The sequence below is a fragment of the Scomber japonicus genome, chromosome 24 (genome assembly GCF_027409825.1).
Source record: "Scomber japonicus isolate fScoJap1 chromosome 24, fScoJap1.pri, whole genome shotgun sequence".
NCBI classification, from domain to species: domain Eukaryota; kingdom Metazoa; phylum Chordata; class Actinopteri; order Scombriformes; family Scombridae; genus Scomber; species Scomber japonicus.
The window spans coordinates 14,608,844-14,630,947 of NC_070601.1; the positions used below are offsets into that span (position 1 = coordinate 14,608,844).

Sequence of the window (22,104 nt, forward strand, 5' to 3'; positions counted from 1 at the left end):
TAAATGTTAATCATCTATATTCTGTATTTTATACTCATTTAATTAAGTAACACATCTTAGCCAGCAACCCAGGGCTAACAAAGCTCACTGCCATTAGCTTCAGTTGTAAGCCTGCCGCTCAGTTGAAACAAAATATAGAAAATGCGTCTTTGTTTATATTATTTATTGATGCATTCAGTTATATGTATTACTTGTCTGATAACCTTTTACCCCATTTTGCCAGGGTTCCATATATTGACACTGCCATTCAAAATACCATCCATTTTAATGCAAAAAACAACCACACTCACACAATCCTTTTTCATAATGCCCATGTTTGCTTGTCATTTGCATTTCCCAACTCAGTGAACCATACATTTTCAATTTGACCCCAGTATTGTCAATATTAAAGAGCCCACACACAGGTGAGATCACTTATATGCCTAATTAGATATCTTCTCACGACCGTGTAGACATGGGCAGACTGCTCAACACCTTATTAACTCCCCTGTTATTTTTGTTGCAACTGTTAGGCCAGAAAATGTTATACATCAACATCAAACATTAAATATTCTCATAAATGTAGCATTGACCGCACTTAATATACAGCTAACATAACTCCTTTTAACTTCAACCAGAGCAGGTCCAGTCATTATAACTGCACTACAACACAAGCAAAAAGGTGACCAGAATTATATTGAAGGACACCAGATATTACTATATCTATCTAACTTTCATTACACTTTATTTATTTATAGTAGATTTAATTACGCCAGAGCACAATCCAATGTTTATCCTCAGCTACAACCTCCCATGTAATAAAGATGAATTACGAAGTTGGATCAGCAACCTGGATTTCAAACTGTGTTTCTGGTCCAATACCATCATTTTTGGTAAATTGCAAGTGGCTACTTGTGTGATGTATTTCAGTAGCTGCCAACAGTGACCAAGTGCCTATTAAGTTTATCAGAACACACTGGGACATGCTTGATTAATGAGGCTGTTATTTGGCTTGTGCAAATACATCGCTCAATAAAGCAACATGGTTTATATGGTTTTTATTTAACTGTCACATACAGAATAAAAAAAATAAGACCAACCCCACTGAATTGCAGTACAATGTGAAGGCTGAAAACAACACAAATTCAAGAGCAAGAAGAAATACAATTAATAAAGCAATTACATTGAATTATCTGTCAACACATACTGTACATAAATAACATACTATTTTGAGTGGTTTCTGTCTGACATACTGTTTGAAAACATAGTTTAACATTTTCAGAAGTATACTGCTTCATGCAGTATAAAGACTAAAAATGGAGGGAAATAGTTAGCCTACCTCCTCCTACTTTTGTGGTTTTGTAGGAGTTGTGTGTTTGTAGGTATAGCTAGCTAGCTGTTCCCAATGTTTTCACTTTTCATGTAACCTGCGCTAATCGTCTGCTTCTTATCTAGCACAAGTGGTACCAATCTTCTCATCTAACTTTCAGCAAGAATATGAATAAGCCCACAATTATTTTCCAAAATGTAAAAGTAATTCTTGAAGGAAGGAAATGTACTGTGTGTTAGCATTTCCAAGCCGCGGTTCACACTTGCCTGTTATTTGGTAGTGTGTGAATGTGCAGTAGGATAGATCCACTACTCAAGATGTAAAGAAAAGATGAGAAATAAAACATCAGAAATACATTGAGTAATCTTAAAATACTCCAAACAATAATATGGTGTATCTCACAAAACCCTGCTCTTCATGACAACAATCCCTACCCTAAAATAAATACTTTAAGAGTAAACAGGTGCATCTTACTTTTTTTTAAACATACTTAGTGATCTAAAGTATGTGAAATATTCCAGACCTGGCCTCTCTAGATGGCAATAACACTGTTCTGTACATTCGTTTCTCTCGGCTGCCTTGCTAATTGGCTACACTCTCCGAGCAGTTAGCTAATTGTTGCTCCTGTGGTGACCAGCTTGTAGTAAGCTCCCTTCAGGGCCATGAGCTGGTCGTGCGTTCCTTTCTCGATCACAAAGCCCCTGGACATGACTGCGATAATGTCAGAATTCTGAATGGTCGACAGGCGATGGGCGATAACGATGCAGGTCCGTCCTTCTCTGGCTTTGTCCAGCGCGTCTTGCACGGTCTGACGTGGGCAGAGAAACACACACACACACACACACGCACACACACACACACACACACATGAACGAAGTGTACATGGACTCACACACAGGAAGGAGCCATCATCAGTTCTCCCACACAGATACACATGCTGTACAATTATAGCAATTTCACAATCATGTGTTGATTACTATCATTAGAATGTTCCAGTGTGCTGCAGAAGCCTCTCTGCTCCTCAGCAAGGTTCAGCCATTTGAGCTTGGAAAAACTCCTAAAGAGACTGTGTTGTCTTAAAGAGGGTCTACTGGATGGTTGGTATGAACTGTGAGCTGCTGCTGATAATAATAGACATGATGAATGATAATGATGTTAATGGTAATAATAATTAACTGCCTGCTCTTCTTGCTCTTTGTGCCCGGAGAATATCAAGCAGCTGCACTACACTGAGGATATGCAGCATGTGGATTCAGCAAACAATGATAGCACTGTCGATAATGTACTGGAGCATACCTTCTCGCTCTCGGTGTCCAGGGCAGAAGTGGCCTCATCCAGGAGGAGGATCTTGGGGTCGCGTATGATTGCCCTGGCAATGGCAATACGCTGCTTCTGACCGCGAGACAACTGAGAACCTTGGGCGCCGACATTGGTGTCGTATTTCTGAGGCAGGAAGAAAGAACAAGAATAATTAAACGAGATCTGTTGTATTAGAAATATCTGATTCAATCCTATTTTCCTAATTGTGGAACATAGCAAATATCAGACTGCAACTACAGCTTAAAGATTTGGAGAAAGTAATGCAGTCGTGCCTCAACTACCGTAACACCTTGTTCACCTGCCTCAAGAAAGCTTCACTAAGTCTTCTGATTTAAAAGAAGCCCGCAAAAGTCTCAAAGGCAAAGCGGTGCAAATCTCTCAAACACCTATTCATAGTATATGATTTCTGATTTTATACTTGTTCCTCCATGTTTTATATATTGTCTTCTGCCTCTTCCACATATTGTTTGTCTTGAAACTAAAGAAACCTAATCATGGAACTTTTCTGTTCTTGTCATTCACCATCTGTCCACCAGATGCTCTTAGACAGTGTCCAAAATCACATCCTATTTCCCCTATCACTCCCATAATGCCGTGTGTCGCATTTTATACGTGTAAAAATGACAGTTGAGGAGTGTTACAGCTGATTCATTTGTGTCTGGCATCTCAAGCGGCTACTCACTATTTAGTCAACTATTGAGCGTTGTTACATAAGTGTTGAGTGAGTGAACAAGGGAGTGATTTTGGACACAGGCCTGGTCGCCACAGCAGCCAACACACCTGCTCCTCATTCCCACATCAAGCCAAAGCTGTCTCTCATAAACTCCACTGTGTATATATACTGGCATCTCTCTCAGCAACATTTGCCAGATCATCTCTTGTGCCACCATATTATTCCTGCTTGTTTTATTTATGATCTCTACCTGTGTTTGCTTCCTCTTTTTGATTTATTTGCCCTCACCGCCTGACTGCCTGTGGCCAATCTGTCTGATCATTAACCAAGTCAACTTTGTTTTAACCTTCCCTTCCCTGCTTTGCCTCTGCTTGTGAGTCCGCACCATGCTCTCCCTTACAAATGTCGCCAACAGAATGTCCGCAGTACCTCAGGAAGTGACATGACAAAGTCATGAAGCTGGGCCTTCTTGGCGGCCGAGATGATCTCATTCATGCCGATTTCCCGCAAGTTGTCGCCATACTTGATGTTCTCTGCGATGCTGCAGTCAAACAAGATGGGCTCCTGGGATACGATGCCAATCTTGGATCGCAGGAAGGGCACGTTGACACGAGTAGAGTCATGGCCATCAATCAGCTGCAGGAAGTGATTGATTTTACCATTAGTAGAAGGCAATATTATGAGCAAAGACTGGAAATACAATCCACTTAATGAGCTATCATACTGACATCTCTACTGTAATTTCTCTCCCGACTATGCAGAGTTGATACTGTCCTTTAAAAATCTCAGACAGAGAATCAGGACTAGGCATTTTCAAACCACTTTCAACTCAATTAAGGCCATTTGAATCTTGGCAGTGATCTCTTACTGGCACAAAGGCAAACCTCTATCTTGGGTAAAGAACCCTTTTTTATTTTTATTTTTTTTAATGAAGCACAAAGTAATACTTTAATCACCAAGCCCACTAAATGTCCAGCAATGCAGATTCTAGTTTCAGCACTGACACTTATGGTATAACTGAATCTCATGAGAATATAAGTCCAAAAAAGACTAAACCTACAACTTATTCATTTTAAAATTAGATGTATGGCATTTTGAAAAAAGGTCAACATCTGATGTGACAATGTAATGCTGGCTGGTTAAAAGTCAGACCTCTCATTTACACATTTCCAGGTTGAAATATGCAAAGAATTCACCAGATTCTTCCCGTGGGAAACATATATTATTTAAACTGTATGTATGTGTAGGAGTATAACTAGTGGCAGTTTCTCCTTAAACCTACGATAATTTTTTTTTTTTTGCCACATAGAGCAAGCAGAATCAAGCTCCATTTATTACAGGTAAAAGTACAGTGTAAGTATTAAACATGCACTTCAAAATATCAAAATCAAAACTAAGTACATTTACTCTAGGACTGTGCTTAAGTACAATATTAAGGTTCTTGTACTTTACTTGAGTATTTCCATGTGATGCTACTTGATGCTATGTGATACCCTAACCCTAACCCTAATCCTATTCCACTACATTAATTTGACAGCTTTAGTTGCTTTTCAGGTGAAGATTTCACACAATGGATAATATAACATGCTTTTAAACCTTTCTGTCTATTGACCCCTCAAGTTTATCTGCTGACTCTTTGGAGGGGCCCGACCCCTAGGTTGGGAGCCACTGGACTAAAGTAGCTGACTGTATATAACTGAAACTAGCTCCACCTCCAGCAGCTACAACAGTAACATTCTGCTCTAACACTGATGCGTCAGTATTAATGATCTAATGATTAGATGTCACAATTATAATAATGAGTCAGAGAGATTAAACCACTACTTCAGTAAAGGATCTGAATACTTGTTTACCACTGGGTAAAACTACTAACATGCATTTTATTTTTCACATTTTGTACATCTTCATTTGAAAAGTAACTAGTATAACTATTGCAATTGTAGTAAAAAGTGCAATATTTAGAAGTATATGCGGTAGTATAATGCAAACATACAAAATACCTCAAATTGCACCATTTACACTATGAAACTATAAATAATGCATCAAACAGAGCATGTACGATAGATATGCAGCATTTAGCTGGGTCCACCTCACCACTCTGCCATGATCAGGATCATAAAACCTCTCCAGCAGCTGCACGCTGGTGCTCTTCCCGCAGCCACTGCTGCCAACAAATGCCAGCGTCTGGCCAGGCTTCACCGACACATTCAGCCCATTGAGAACCTGGATATCTGGTCTGGTGGGGTAAGTAAACTTGCAGTCAATGAACTCAATGTTGCCTTGGAAGTTATCCTGGAAACACAGCAGAGGGAGGGAGGAGTACAAAGGTTAGAGTGGGTTTGTGTGTAAGGAAAGCCAACTCCTGTCCACAAAAACAGTTTTATTTTTTTCCTTTTTTTCACACATGTGATTAAAGGACTAACAATCCTTCCTTGTCTCCTTTTCCGTTCTACAACACAATCTCTCTTTCATGACTGATGTAGAAGAAATGAGTGAAGCAATAAAGGAATAAAAAGTCAGACTTTCCATCTGGATTCCCTTCTGAATCTATCACAGAGAGAGCAGGCAGTGCTCATTTTTTACCTGCTCAGTGCTTGGCAGCATAGCATAACATACAGCGTAACATACATCCTCATACCCATTTATCTCCCTTGTCACTGTAAACGCTGATGCTCGGCACTCGGTCAAGCAGCTGGAAGAAACGTGCAGCTGAAATCTTGGCCTTGGCGTAGTCTGGGGTGTAAGAGGAGGCTCTGCCGAGGGCTGTGCCGCTGGTGACGATGGCTGAGATGACCCTGCCAGAGACAACAATATAAAGTCACTTATCTTCAACCACAGCAGGATGGTTTATAATTCATTTATCGGTTTCAAGACTCCAATGTAGTATAAAATTTGCTTGTGGCAGTATTATTATGTCTCTTCTGTGACGGTCAGATCAATCACACAGTGACTTCACGCAAGAATTTGGAGACTGGTGAGATCTTTTTGTAGATTTAAAGGCATCAGATTAAAGAAATTATAATTTTACTGGACACAATAAAAGAGATGAGGAGTCAGTGTTGAAATTGTCCACACCCACAAATACTTGAACTGTGTTGTATAATGGATGACATCGGCAGCCTCTCAACCTCCTACATAAATTAAACTGGATTGGAGTACATCAGAATAATGATGTTTTATATCTTTATGTGATATGTTTGAACATACTCATTTACTTGTTGGTTTACATCCATTTGTCAACAGGACACAAACCAATTTCGAGATGGTGTTAACTTTGACTCTAAAATTATTAACAGTTTACAGAACATGTCCCAAAAAGGCTTGTAAGACTATCAGTAAACCCACGATGTCCTCTATGGTAGATTGTCTCTCTGTAAAACAAATAGAAGGATTTTACCAATGTTATCAACATGGCTTTATGGATGGCAGTGTTGGTCTGTCAGTTTATCTACTACTTTGGTGCAGACTGAAATATCTCAACAACTATTTGATGAATTGTGATTACATTTTGTGCAACATTCATAGTTTCTAGAAGATGGATCCTAATAACTGGTGACCTCTCGCACCACTATGAGGTTCAGTGAATGATGCTTGTTCCCCAGGATGAACTGCAATCACTTTTACTGTCAGCATCAGGTTTCAAGTTTCAATTTGTCAAGTATTTTGCTTCCTGGCCAAATACCTACACTCCCATCAGTTCAGTCTGTGTTTTATTGCTATTTAACAAACATTAGCATGGTAACACACTAAGATGGTGAACATATGTTAAATACTCCCCCTTGCTGGACAGGATGTGTACAGCATGACACTCCATTTATAATGATCTGTGTTTCTTCCCAGGTGGCCATGATTTACACTAATTGAGAGAGAACCTAAATAGAGTGGGAGGAACTTGGTTCATTCCACTTCCAATTCAAAACAACCTTGGCAGCAGCAGTTTGTGTTGATTTTGCTATGGTTTAGTTCTTTTCTTTCTTAGTTTTCTGTTTGTTTGATTGGTCTGGTAGTATTTTTTGTGGGATGGTCTGGGCGTTTTCCCTTTTTGTTCATTTTGGCCAGCCCATTAATTTTGCTTAGAAGTTGTTGGTAAGACTTGTGAACAGCAGCAGTGAGAGAGATAACAAACACTTTTTGCACTTGACATAGTGTACCTTCATAATGCTGGACATGGTTAATCAGCTATGGATTGGTATCGCCATTGACACTCTTTCAGCTTTTGTTAATCAACTGTGTATTTTTGTATTTGCAAACCTGCTGGCCTCTAATTGTCCCTTGAGAGATAAATGAAGTATTCTGAATTCAAATTAACAGAATAAATGAAAGGCAATTGTAGCCAAGACAACAGAACAAATATGTATCCTGTTTTTAAGGAAGAAGAAACAAGATTGATGGAAAGGAATTGGCTATGGATACAGACAGCCTCACACTTTTCTCACCTGAACACCAGGCTGAAGTGGAGCCCCTCCTGTCGCACCAAGTAACCCCCAAACCTGTAGGAGGCGGAGTTGGTCAAGAAGACGACGCACTGGGCGAAACCATAGCAGGCTCCATACACATTAGCCTTCTTCAAGGCTGCCTCGTATGGAGCATCCAGCTGGGCATAATACATGTCCACAAAACTCCTCTCCTTCCCCAGGCCTGCGATGGTGCGGATGTTGTTTAGAGCCTCACCAGAAATCTGCAGAACAAATAATGAATTGAGTTTCCTTGTTGATACCAGATAGAAGTGGCACAATAAATAGATAGCTGAATAGAAGCAGAGTTTAATTCTTATGTTTTCAATATGTGGGGGAGAAAAGAATATAGATAAAGTATTTGCTCTGATCTTATCTATATCCTATTTTCTGCTGCTGCAGTAAGCCCATTTCCCCCCATAGGGATCATTAAACTTTCATCTAATCCACTTCATTTGGATGGGTGGGGTTTACTGCATCAGGATAATTAAGATAGCGTAACGGAAGTTCACAGTAAATTGACTTTTGAATACTTTCCCTTTGATTGCGAACTTTCTGGCTCTCGCAGTATTGTCCTGGGGTTTTATCCAATGTGCCTTTCAGTACCATGACTGCATTTTAAGCATGGGTGGGCCCCAGAAGGAATTGAGCCTGACAATGTTACTGTAGCTCTGTGCTGAACTCACCAAATTACAGTAGCACCGAATAAAATGCTATTGTACCTACATCTGATTTAAGCTTCAGGGCTACAGGGATTTTCTTCAGAGATGAGAAAAAGCTGAAACCTGGAGACTAAAATAGACACTGTTCAGCTGTCTCTTATCTGCTGCCAGTAGATAAGTCAGCTGATGTCACCCTCCAACTGTAAATTTTGCAGGATTATTGTGATGATGCTATTGATTTTGCCCACTGGTGGTTGTATCTTCAATCTAGAGGCTGATAAACAATCACTAAAGACAGTTGAAAATATAGAGTTTGGTCATTCCATTATAGCATTTAAGTTGTACAGTATTGACAATATCTGACCTGTCCAGCAGCCTCCATGGCCTGCTTGTCCTGCTTTGCGAAGCCTGTGAGCATCTTAGCCTGGAAGCCACCTGACAGAGCGATGAATGGCAGGAAGCACAGGATGAGCAACGTGAGCTTCCAGCTGAAGTAGAAGGACATGATGATGGCCACACCGATGTTGGTCAGGGAGTTGACGATCATACCGATCTGTGAGCCTGTGGCCTTAGGAGACAAGTAGAAGAGAAGGATGATGCTTAACTCAACATGCATTGTGCTGATCCTCCTCATAGATTTAAGTCAAAAACAGGACAGCCTACTTAGCAAATTAGAAGACATTAAGTCAGTTACATGGTTTGTTTTCCAGATAAATAGGATCTCATTAAATAATACTACAATTAAGGCCAATCAATTCAGAGAACCATACAAAGGCAAAATGTAGTTACTACTGTACATTTTTGGTCAAAATGTACTTGAATCTCATTTCTGGACATTTGTGCTGCCATATTACTGTGGTAAACTTTCATAAAAAGTACTCTGTATGATAAAATGCTTTGTGCAAACCTATTTATATCAATCGTATACATGTAATGTATAGAATTAGTTTCTTTGGTAATGAAAAACCTACGTTGCTGTTATTCTGTATAAGCAGCCTTTGGGTGAAATGTAGGCTGAAAGTAAAGTGTTCTAAAAGAAAAGAATGGCCCTACGGTTCCCTTTTGTTTGATGGTGTCAGCAGTTTTGGCTCCCTTGTAGCTCTCCAGTAGTGTCATGCTAATTGGTAGAAAGCCCCTCATGATTCTCTAGTAGAGTCACACTACTAGGATGTTGACATAATGCTTGTCCATTTGGCCTTGACTCCCTCGTGGGTCTCTAGTAGATCCAAGCAGTTAAGTTTGACATCTGGGAGATGTTTTGCTATCTGGCCTTGGCACCAGTAAAACTAGGCAACAGGACTGCCAAGGGTGTGAATTGTTATCATCTTTGGAAGGTACAACACCATTGTTATGGGGCTATGATGGGATACCTGCTAGTATAGGGGTGAAAGGAGCATGAGAAGGTTTTCCTCAGCATTTATATTGTAATCAAATTTATATTTTCTTTGAAAAAAAACTATTTAAGTTTGCAGAGACTATAAAAATACTGGTCAACAGTTGGCTCTAGAAGCCACTATCACACTTACTTAACTTTTTCTTAGAGATACAGCTAACTAGACAGGTAAAGCAAAAGAGCTACATCAAGTGAAAGCTAGCCCGTAAGATAGCCAAGGCTAGCTGTAGCTAAAGATAAAAATATATGTAACTACTGAATTTTCACTAGTTGTTATCTGTAAATGAAAAATGCTGTATTAATTTTGAATAACTGATATCTTAATAATTAAGTTTGGTCCAGGTCCAATCATAATGGATAAAAAAAACCTTCCTTGTAACGGTAACTAGCTCAGCTTAGCAGAAAAGGGCCTATCTCATTTGTGTGATATGTTGTATTTAAGGTACTTGAATTAAGTAATTCAACTTGTTTAAAAAAAATGTTAACAGTATGAGGACAGACACCTCGCAAAACAGAAATACATTTATTAATAAAGTTCCTTGGAAATGACTTATGTGAGGTAAAATGTTCAACCTAAAAAGCATAAAATGAAGGTATTACAACATTTCAGTCTATTACACAGTTTGCCTGCCAGTCTGGATCCTTTTTTCCATTTGTATACCCCTCTGAGACTGAAAGCCTACTTGAAAATATCTGAAAAATTCACTGCTTTAATAGCTGTTGTGCAAGTGACCCTGCAGGTTAGCAGCACTTAATAAAATGCATTAAATAAAAAGTAATTGCAGGTCTGAAAAAGAACTGATTAAGCAATTAAGTTGATTATAATTTTACTTCTTTTTTTAAAGACAATAAAACTGCGTTGGAAACAAACCTCACCCAGACAGCTTTTTATATAAAGCTATGATTTAATGGCTGAATATTGGGGCCAAGCGACTCATTATCTTTGGTACTGAGGCTGTAACTCACCCCTTGAACTTGGGAGGCATCAGTCGCCAGACGTGTGGTCAGAGCTCCAGGGCTGTTCCTGTGATCATCAAACCAGCCGATCTCTTGGCCCAGCATGGCGTGGAAGCCTAGCCGCCGTAACCTGCGGGTCAGCAGCTCTCCAGACTTAGAGAATGCATAACCCTGAATGGACAGGCACACACACACAGACACACACACACACACACACACACACACACACACACACACACACACACACACACAAAGGATTATTTAAAAATTAAATCCAAAACACCATCACATTCAATCTAATGTAATATAATGGTAATCTGGTAGAATTGTCTCTTTGTCCTTCCTCTCCACCATGGGGTCACAACTCATGGATCAATTATAGAACCGCATCTCTGCAGGATGTAGGAAAATCTCTTTCATCCAGATATGGTATTAATTTGCCAAAATAAAGGAAGCTCTCTTGTGACTTTACCCCAACCTTGAACAGAAGCAATGGGTAAAGGCTGCACAGAAGCACTAAAGCAATCAGTCTTGCTAAAGCAGACTGCTACTCTACCTGCAGCATCTGGGTGAAGAAAGAGACCACGCCAACCATGACGAAGAACAGGCAGATACCATCAATCTCCCGCCTCTGAGCCTCAGGATCTGTAAGTGAGAATGTCTATACATACACACAGACAGACACATACACACACATATATGTGCAAATATAGAAACATGTTAATATGGTCCATTGCGCATATAAATACATGCATAATATGTTTCACACATAATATGTATGTGTGATGATTAAACATTTTACAAAATTAGAAACTTTATAGAACTGTAGTGGTGTGCTCTCAGATTATTTTTCTTAGATCTCAATTAAATTATTGGATCGCTGACTGCTTAAAAGATGAGTTAGATATGACGGGAAATGCACTTTCTTGTTGATTGTTAGATGAGAAGATTAACACTTTGATACCAGTCAGGCGGGGTATCAATCTGATCATCTAACTACCGGCAAGATAGCAACATGCCACACTGTTCATTTAAAGCCACTAGACTAGATTTAAAGTCATTATTCAGATGAAGTTTTTTGTTCAGGAAAAAGAAAGAAAACCATCTAAGGGAAACTTGATGATTGGGTGTTGATCTCACCATGTCTTTTTTTATTTGGCCACTAGGGTTTACCAATGTTTTTTTATTTTACACAAATATGTCATCACTTTCATCATCAACTATGTATTACAGAAAGTAAGTTTAGGACTTGGACCTTACCGCCAAGATTTGACTGAACAATAAAGAATAGACAGGGTTGACTCCTCCGTTTACGGCAGCCCCGAGGGATCCAAAAAGCATGTATGGCCACTCGGGTATATTGTACTTCAGGATCCTGGCAACTGGAGCTGGCTCCACGAGTTCCTCCTCCTCCTCTTCCGGGATGTCTTCCTGAACATTCACACAGACGGGTGATGGAAATAAGAAAAACTGATATGAATGTGGCAAAACTGGCTTTATACTTCAGTGGTATGTGACCTGCTTTATCCACCTGCACATACAATTGGATACCGACACTACCACACACACACACCTTGGATTTGTCTCCCTGTGACACAGCATAGGCTCTAGGGCCGAGCTCTCCAGCTATAGGAACAGCAGACTCTGGGATCAAGTTGGACAGCTGGGATCTGGACCGCTGGCGGATGGATGCTCTGCAAGAAATAAAGAACCATGAATGATCTACAGGAACAACAGGGATATATTGCAGCTAAATGGCTGTGTTGATGCTCCTGTTCTCCTTCTTGCACTCATTACTGGCTCCTTGTAATGGTGATGATAGCCTCCTCCGCTGTTGCACAATTTGTAAGAGGCTCTAGATGATAGTGTCATCTAAATGCTCCAAATATCAAAGTAAACCTAAGTGGGTTATTAACTAAATGACGGTACCGGTTTCTGCCATGACACAACTCAATTTCAGCTACAAAATGACTGCTGTAATAATCCAATTTAGATGCACAGTCAGGGCCATGTAAATGGGTAGACACAGGTAAGCAAATGAGCAAGTGATAAAGGGTAGGAGGTGATTGGAAATGTGTTTGTGTAATACCTCAAACTGGCACGGTAGCTGCCGGCTCTGGATAGGCTGAGCTTCTCCGGCTCTTCGTTATTGTCAGCCACTAATTTAAAGGGATGCAAGACAGGGTGGAGATCATAATGAGTGGATCCTTATAGCAAAGATTTAGTAGAATCCCGATTTTATACTCATTATCTTCCATGTTTGAACTTACTTTGTTGAGCCTTCTCATTCAGGGCCTTGTCTCCTTGGCTCTGCAGGGTGACCAGAGTGAAGTAGACCCCCTTCCGCTCCAGCAGCTCATTGTGTTTGCCCTTCTCCACAGCCCGGCCATGGTCATATCCCACAATCACATCAGCATTCTTTATAGTGGACAGCCGGTGAGCGATGGAGATGGTGGTGCGACCCATGCGTACCTACGACCAAATCAAATATCATATCATAATATCAGTGCATCATTTCTACTGGGAATGTTTGCCTCTGATTTTTTATAAATAAAAAGGATTGTGGATTGAGACCTTTGTCAATATTTTGCACTGTTTGTTGGCTGTATCATTAAATTTTAATAAGGCTCTTTCCCTATTCCATATGCCTAGGTTATTGGGGCATCGAAGAGCTATAACTTTCAGGTTGTCTTTTGTTGTGTATAGTATATAGATGTTAGATGTTGATGATGTACAGTATGTATTCAGCTGTTTTTCTTAATTCAGAAAATGCTATGTAATGTGATGACCTCAGGTGTGCCTTTAACTCATTGATGATGTCACTGATTGCATATTGCCAATAGGTTGTGTATGTATATTTAAGGCTTCATCTAATGCTTGTGTTAAACTAGAAATAGAAGCTAGAAATAGTGCAGTCCTTGCTTCCAAAGAAAAAATAATAATACAATTTTAGATGCACTCTTTTCCTGAGCTACATGTGCTAAAGAAAACATATGGGGACCTTCATTTTTCATTGTCTTGCCACCAGAGCAGTGGCGTAAATATCGATGGTGCAACCAATGCAGCTGCACCGGGGCCCAGACGCCATCAGGGGCCCATGAAGGAAGAAAAAAAAGCAGCTGTATTGTTTTTGTGAATGAAATAGTGCGGGGCGAGTCAGTAAGGTAGGGCAACGCTGAGTGGCTGATATGGGAGGAAGAAATGATCATTTATCCAGTCACCTTGAGTTGTTTTTCCTTTCAGCAGGAAAAAAAAGCAAGTGGATGAAAGTTGACTAGAAAAGGTAGTATCATGTTTAGCAAGCCCGCGCAAAAGAGGAAGGAAAGAAAGAAGCAGGATGAGGGTAAAGCTAAAATGATTACAAATTAGACACGTTTTTTACTCAAACCCAGGCAAAAGCTAGCGTGCCGCCGGAGGCTAGCGGTAGCTTGCAAGCTAGCTCCGTAAATGAAGCGGCATTGACCCTACTGCTGTGTCCCGCGTCTCCGGACTCAGTGGACTGGCTATACTCTCTATTGAAAACAGCAGAGGGAGGACTTTGGACCTGAGCACATGGCCCGTAAGATGAGCTTCTAATGAGTGAGTACAGCTTTTCTTTGTTATGAAGTGGAATTAGTGGGATTTAAATCTATGGCAATGTACTTGTACTTACTAACCTCATATGTTGGAAAAATGATTGTGTGATATAGGTGCCACATGCATTCATTAATGCTGTGTGTTTGTAAGGCATATAATGAGCTGTGTTTTTCTTGATGGTTATGCTTATGGACATACTGTGCAAGATATCTTTGTGTAGCTTTGTTAGTGTCGGCTATATATGAATGTTTGATAGTTTGGAGACATCATCAGGATGTGGTAGTTTGAGCCCAGGTTAGATAAGTGTTGATATGGAGCTTCGGCTGCTGTCCGTGGTGCTGAAAGGCTAGTTTGCAGGATGAGTGTGTGGCCAGTCACCTGTAACGTTAGCCTACATGGTAACCATAGCAGTTCTCTTGAGTGGCTGTGCGTGTGTGTCCAAGCGTGTGTGTGTGCCTATCACCATGATGTTAAGCTGCTGCACCAGGCTACATATTTAAACCATAAATGGTTAAAAACCTGAGGTGAAAACAGGAGCTAATCCAGTGTATAGAGTCAGACATACTTTATCCAAAGCCTCTTGAACTGTAGCCTCGCTTTCGTTGTCGAGGGCAGAGGTCGCCATGTCCAGCAGCAGGATACGAGGGTTCCTGACCAGCGCCCGGGCGATGGCAATACGTTGCTTCTGACCGCCGCTCATCTGACCTCCACCCTCTCCCACCAAGGTGTCAAATTTCTGTCAGGTTTAAAGCAGACGTGATGTTATATTAATCTGTACTTGTAAGTTTTACACATCAGCACTAGAATAAAAACTAGATTCCTCAGTGTCTCCACCTGTGGCAGATCCATGATGAAGTTGTATGCATTGGCCTCCTTGGTGGCACTGATGATGTCGTCCATTGTGACACGGGGTCGACCGTAGCGTATGTTCTCAGCAATGGTGGTGGCAAACAGCACAGGTTCCTGCTCCACAATGCCAATCAGCGAGCGCAGCCATTGGATGTTCAGCCCTCTGATGTCATGACCGTCCAGGGTCACCTGAGATGGAGAATGCAGAGAGCAGCTGATTTTGATACAATTGATTGATGATGCTATAAAGAGCTTAGCTGCTATGTGTTTTTTTTTTCCTTTTTTTACAACAATGCTAGGTTCAAATGATAAGGGTGTTAGTCTTAGTCTAACCTTCTTAGTGGAGCTATAAGAGTCTATTTCCTTCTCTAGAAAGCAGAATGGAATTAAAAAGTAAGGTGCGTAAAGGCCTTTAATTCCATAAAAATGAAAAATGAGGCTGTTAGAACCCATTGGCTGAATAATGAAACAGATTATCACGTACTTCTATCACCCTCAGGGGGTAGTTATTTTTGAAATGACTACAATGAAGCTTAAAAGGAAAAAGGTGGAAGCTACAGTGTCTCGGGGGAATCTTTAATCTCAGGAGTTGAAAAAAGGGACCACTGATAGAAGCATCATGGTATATTTCACAGTATATTGAGTGACACTAACATTCCTGTTTTGTAACTTAAAAGCATGCGTCTAACACCCACCATTCCTTCTTTAGGGTCGTAGAAGCGCTGGATGAGTTGAATAGCAGTACTCTTTCCAGCTCCACTTGGCCCTACAAACGCTGTGGTCTCCCCTGACTTCACCGAAACACTGAGCTGGTCCAAGATCTGAGTATAAGACAACAAGACACCATGACAAAATGACACTGATAGAAGAGATCATGCTTCTTGTTGTCATCTAACTGTTATCAGAAATGTAATTCCTAGTCTCACTTATAAATGCAGAAACACTCAAGTACCTTGACTTCAGGCCTGGAGGGGTAGTGGAAAGTCACATTGTGAAACTCAATATCTCCTTTGACCCTGTCAAGCTTGTACCCAGCCTCAGATAAACAGTCAATCTCCGGCTCCTGTCAGTTTTTAAAATGAGACTTGTCAATAAGGATAAAGAGTATTTTAAGTATAAAAGAGAATTTTTATGGATCGAAATCAAGCATTCTCACTCTGTCAATAGTCTCAAAGATGATGGTAGCAGCTCCACGGCCTGCAGCAAACGCTTCAAGACATGGAGAGGCCTGCCCCAAATTCATGGCCGCTATCAGAACACCAAAAAATACCTGGAATGGCAAAATACAGCAACAATGTATAACATGCCAAAAGTTTCTTGTCCTGTAATTAGGCAAAATAATTTAGTTTGTCAGCGTAGCCATTTGGGAATTGCACAGGATAATGATGAAAGTCCATACTATATTTATATGTGATAATTTTTCTCTCTGGCTTTATCAAAGCAGTAATTTCTTGTTTTGTCAGTGTATGTGATAAAAACAAGACAGGGAATTAGAAGGGTGTTTGTAAGATAAAGAAACTTGTAAAACCTCCCATCAAAAAATTAAACTGGACATTAAAACTAAACAAGAAGCTAGGAAAGGATTAATTACACCAGGCTCCAGTGTCCAACAGTCAATAGAGGTAGTAATGAACCAGAAGAGCACATTATTGCCTTTTTTGTCAATACAGTGAGTGTGATACCTGCAGTAATGTTCCTGGTGTATACTCCTCAGTATCAACCACAAGACTGGAGCCGTACCAGAAGGCCAGACCATAGCACAGGAAGATGATCAGCCACATGTACCCAGTGAAAAAGCCCATGATCAGACCTTTCCTGATGCCCCAGCGCTGAGCTGAGATCAAGTTCTTGTCATACCTGAAGAGAAGATGAACTTCAGCAATGTGTATATGGGAAAAAGTAAAAATTCAATTTTCATCTTGCATACTTTACCTTTGCACTTCTTTCAACTCCCCACCAAAAGCAGACACAGTCCTGATAGAGGAGAGGACCTCATCGGCTATGGCGCCAGCTTTGGCATAGGCCTGCAGCTCCAAACCGGTCATCTTAGCCACAAACTAGACCCAGAGTAAAGACAGAGTGAGGCAAAGTTGATGGAAAGTCAAAAGAAATCTGCTCAAGTGAGGTTGAGTTATGACAAGTCAACATTTCAACTTAAGAAAAATCAAGACAATACATGTCGAGTCAAGAATTGTCAAGCCAGGAGTGTCAAGAGAAATTAAGATATAGTCAAGTTAGGAGAAGCTGAGTCAAGAGAAATCAAGTCAAAACAGGAAAGTTGAATTGAGAAGCCAGCAGATGTCAAGAGACCTTGACTCAAGACAAGTTAAGTCAAACCATGAAATGTCAGGTCAAGCAAAGAGAAGTCAAGTCTCACCAGAGCCATAAGCCCAGCTCCAACACCAATCAGTGGACTTGCTGCAACGATGACAAGTGTTAACTTCCATCCTTTCACAAAGCCAATGCAGAAGCCACACACAAAGGTGGTGAAGCGCTGCAAAAAAATGGCTACTTGATCCGCGATAGCATCGTTGATCTTGTTGATATCACTGCAACACAGATACAGTTAATATAACACAAACACACAAATACTTCAACGTAAGACAGAAACCAAATCATCTTTGTCTCACTCACTCTGACATGCGAGTGTTGAGCTCCCCCACGGAGGTGCAGTCGAACCAGCCGATCTCCATCCTCATCACTTTACTGAAATACATTTTCCTGATGAGCTGAATCTGCTTGGCAGCAGCCGTCACCCATAGAGAGATCTATCAGTGGTAAAGAGAGAGTTTCTATTTAGATTCATCAAATGTTAGACATGAGAGGATGCAGAGGAGTAGAACCCTGACTTCTGACTTCCTTTTGAAGGGAAGAAAGAAAAAATTAGAAAACATGGAGACATGAGAGCATGCAGAGGACTAGAACCCTGACCTCTGACTTCCTTTTGGACGGTAGAAAGAAAAAATTACATGTGAAAGGGGCACTCCACTGATTTGACACATGAAGGTCAGTGTCCTTGACATGATAAGGGCTGCTCAGGTTGTGGAAACAACTGAACCAGTCTAGGTCATAACCTAATATATGAATATATTCCAGAATATAAGTCCAGAATAACCAGGACGCTGATCCAGAGCATTAAGACTTCTGCATCATTTGAGATTATTGTTGACTATCTACACAAAAGTAAGGGAGGTGAAGAATACGAACTCATGGTTGTGAACCATTTCACCAAGTATGCACATGCATATGCAACTAAGTACGAGTCTAGGGAGGCTGCATCCAGAAAACTCTCTGATGACTTTATCATGTGCTTTGGTTTCCCATCCCAGATAAACCACAACCAGGGAAAAGAGTTTGAAAATAATCTCTTTCATAAGCTCCCAGGGTACCGTGGTATTCGCTATTCCCCCACATCCCCAAACCATCCCCAATCCAATCCTGCAGAACGCTTCAACACAACTCTGCTGGGTATATTGTACACGCTTGAGGAGACTCTGAAGTCGAAGTGGAAAGAGCAAATAAATAAAGTGATCTGTGCCTATAATTCATCTGTGCATGAATCAACAGGGTTTTCTCAATTTTTCGTTCTCTTTGGTCATGAGCCCAGCCTACCAGTCAAGCAAATGTTTCCAAGAAGGGGACAAGACAGGAACTAGTCACATGCTGGGTACACAGAGAAGTGGAGAGAAGCTATGTGAGAAGCCTATGCTATTGTAGTGGAGAATATGAAAAAGTGTGCAAGACGAGGGCAGAGAAACAATAATCAGTGCACTTAGCAAATGTGCATATTGTAGTGAATACTACCAGTATTTAACACATCACTGTTAATATAGAAAAAGGCCATCTGAACATTTATTTGAGTAATAATAAGCACAGAGATGGGTTACTATCTGACCATATGCTGCTTACTTGGAAAGACTAACAGATTGCATGGCACTGAAATATGTAGAAACATATTGTTGGGTGTATATGGTAATTTACTTGCCCCTATGTGAAAACTAGGGGCCCCACCAATACTTCTATGGACTAGTATTCACCCTTTAATACTAATGGACTGTGGACACTTATATTATTACAATAGGAGTTAATGGTGAACAAGAGAGAAAGGAACAGGTTACACGTTAATACAATGTCATAAAATAAAGAATAAAATGGATCAATGTCTAAAATAATTATAATGTAATTATAAAGCGCTTTGAGTGGTCAGAAGACTAGAAAGGCTCTACATAAATGTAGTCCATTTACCATTTTACCATTACCCCAGGCATGGAGAGTCTAATGTAGAGCCTTTATTAAGTTACATCATGGGATATGTAACAGTTTTGGGACTAAAAGTCAGGATATCTTAGCCTCCACTGTTCTGATTTGTCTTTTCTTTCTTGCATATCATTTATTATCATGGTTTCATTGTTTTATATCTCCAGACATGAAAATGATGAAATTTTAAGACAAACCTGCAAGTATCCCAAAATGAATACAGCTGCTCCAATTCCAACATAATAGAAGGCAAACAAGGTCATTTCATATTCAATGTCGAGAATCCTGAAAGTCAGTACAAATACAATAAATGAATCATATATGATGACTAAAAAACCACATAGACACTTAAACGCACATCTCACATGAGTTAAACTTTTAATACTGCATTCTAAACTATATTTGATGTTCAAAAAAGCCCATCATGCATTTTTCACAACTCACTTACCCACACGTCCTGTTCTTGATTGGTGATAACATCTCCCATGTTGCATTGTCAAAGTTGCTAAAGTTCAGTGGCGTTCCCGGGCTGTGATTTGTGTAGTTCCTCTTCCACTGGATGGTGTTGTTCACACACTCCTTCCTGTCGTCGGCCAGCTCATTGAGCTCGATGTCGTACTCGATGAAGGTGTCGGTGAGCAGGCCGAACACCAGCAGCATGAGAGGCTGGGCTGAACCGTGCAGCACCGCACACACACTGCCCACAACCATCATCAGCGTCTCGTTGCATGTGGCAAAACGGAACTGGATGAGCGTGTAAGCACAAAAAAACACACAGTTGCACCAAACAGGTAAATCTCTCAAGCAGGTGTGAAGACAGACTACAAACTTTTAAATTCTGAAAACTGAAGAAGTATTTTACCAGCTGAAAGAAGCCAACCCTTATCGCTGGCTGCTCTGTGTTTTCCTCAGCTCTGTTTGGAAGAGAGAACCAATTAGTTTCTATATGAGGTGAATGTTAAAAAGAAAAGTATCCAGAGCCTCTACTGCTGTCTCGTACTCACTTCTTCTTCTCCTTGGGAGTTGTCATGGTCCTGCATAGAAGAAAACACAACACACACACACACTGAGCACCTCTAATTAAAGCAAGCCAGATAGATCTTGTAGAATAGGGCTGACACATCTATGGTACATTATTGTGGCACTATAAAGAGATAATATGACATATCCAACTTCAATCACAACAAGCATATTCAAAGATCATCAAAGAATATGATACACATACACACACTGCAGTACTGTTTATGTAAGTCTAGTGTGCCGTTTCATTATCTTTATGATCAGTATTGGCTATAGCTGAGATTAGATAGGCCTCATTTTTTTTAACTCCACTTGCTTATTCAGTTTATTAAAAAAAAACCCAAAAAAACATGTTTATAATATACAAGAACTGCGTACCCTAGGAATTTGTCTTCAGTCTCACGTGAGGCAAGATAAACAAAACGCTATAGTACGTTAGCCTTCCTACATACACACGAGCACACACAAGCACATACGGTCATTGACCCTCCACAGAGATAATAGATCTGCCTTTCTAGTAACTCAAACTCCATGTGACGGGGCTGATTGTCACTCACTGCACCTTGTAGGCATACAATGCAAAAATCAATCAATAAATTCTTGCTCACTGATGGCTGCACTTTGCGCTCAATTTGTCAAGCCATGGCTAGATATTAAAAATACTCTCTAGCACTCTCCATACAGTCCTTACGATCCTTCGTTGTTGGATGTAAAACTCAACCTGTGATCAAAGACTAACCCTAACCCTAACCCCTCAATCTCTAAAATGATGAAACATAATAAAGTACTATACTTACATATAGGTGCCAGCTGGTTCTGCAATAATAGAATAGAATAATGCCTTAGAATAAGATAGAAGGGTGCATCATATGTTTTTATGTCATTATTTCTTGAAGAAACCCTCTACACTAGGTAGAAAATGAAAGGTAATAGTGCATTACCGTCATCTGAAACCTCATAGCTGTGGTTTTCCTGTCCCAATTTTTTGATACTCTGCAATTTCACTGATCCGGTCGGCATGTTGACTCATCTGGGAAAAAGCAAAAAGAGAGGTATATTTTAGATGTCCACTAAGAGTGTGACGGTCATGTCAAAATTTAAACCCCCCTCCTACCCAAGGAGTGTGTAGATTTTTTTTAGCAGTCATCCAAAAAATGTTTGAGTGTGTGTGAAGAGCAGAAACTCACCTACAGCTGTGCTTCTTATCGTTGTATAAAGCTGATTATGAGTTATAAAAAATGGAGTGAAGTTAAATGAAAACAGCAGCTCTCCTACGCTGAAGTCCACTATCCTGACATTCATTCGTTGTTTTGTCCCCCGTGGTAGCTGCAGTTGTGCTGCTGGTCACTTGGGTATAGGGAGTACCTACTGTGTACCTTGGCAGAGATCCACGTGCTCTTATTGAGCAGAATTGGGTTTGGTTGGAACTCAGGGTCAGTGTTTTGTTTGAGGGTAAGTGTCCTGTCGGTTTATGCTGCTGAAAAGGCCGCTGACCTCGCAGGAGCAAACATGTCACCTGAAGAATCCCTGTAGCTGTTTTCTGCATCATCACTTATCAAATGTGATGGAAGCATTCACACCAGTGATGCACTCTTTAGATGTCCAATTCTTTAGCCTTTAACCACAAACACACA

The 22,104-nt window shown here is 40.4% G+C and overlaps 1 protein-coding gene across 1 annotated transcript; it reads right to left on the minus strand.

Annotated features, from left to right (window-relative positions):
* Positions 1-1,022: 1,022 nt before the first annotated feature.
* LOC128354559 (bile salt export pump-like) lies at positions 1,023-21,815 on the minus strand. Its single transcript, XM_053314773.1, has 29 exons — positions 21,658-21,815; positions 21,412-21,500; positions 21,268-21,286; positions 20,455-20,484; positions 20,313-20,364; positions 19,899-20,194; positions 19,648-19,735; positions 17,828-17,961; positions 17,571-17,742; positions 17,126-17,250; positions 16,876-17,050; positions 16,350-16,463; positions 16,146-16,256; positions 15,889-16,014; positions 15,179-15,382; positions 14,910-15,080; positions 13,039-13,240; positions 12,858-12,927; positions 12,342-12,462; positions 12,029-12,199; positions 11,325-11,429; positions 10,778-10,939; positions 8,783-8,986; positions 7,739-7,980; positions 5,941-6,097; positions 5,397-5,594; positions 3,732-3,938; positions 2,606-2,752; positions 1,023-2,117 (listed from the first exon to the last, which is right to left on the minus strand). Exons 2-29 carry the CDS (start codon positions 21,488-21,490, stop codon positions 1,917-1,919), a joined length of 4,083 nt encoding a protein of 1,360 aa, XP_053170748.1. The 5' UTR covers positions 21,491-21,500; positions 21,658-21,815; the 3' UTR covers positions 1,023-1,916.
* Positions 21,816-22,104: the final 289 nt, after the last annotated feature.

What these genes read in the sequence shown, in the direction of transcription:
- LOC128354559 (XM_053314773.1), bottom strand. Translation starts at nt 21,490, where the DNA reads ATGCCGACCGGATCAGTGAAATTGCAGAGTATCAAAAAATTGGGACAG. An exon ending in CTCAACACTCGCATGTCAGA is followed by an intron (nt 17,743 to 17,827) that starts GTGAGTGAGACA and finishes TCTGTGTTGCAG; the next exon opens with TGATATCAACAAGATCAACG. An exon ending in GAATGAGAAGGCTCAACAAA is followed by an intron (nt 12,928 to 13,038) that starts GTAAGTTCAAAC and finishes CCTTTAAATTAG; the next exon opens with TGGCTGACAATAACGAAGAG.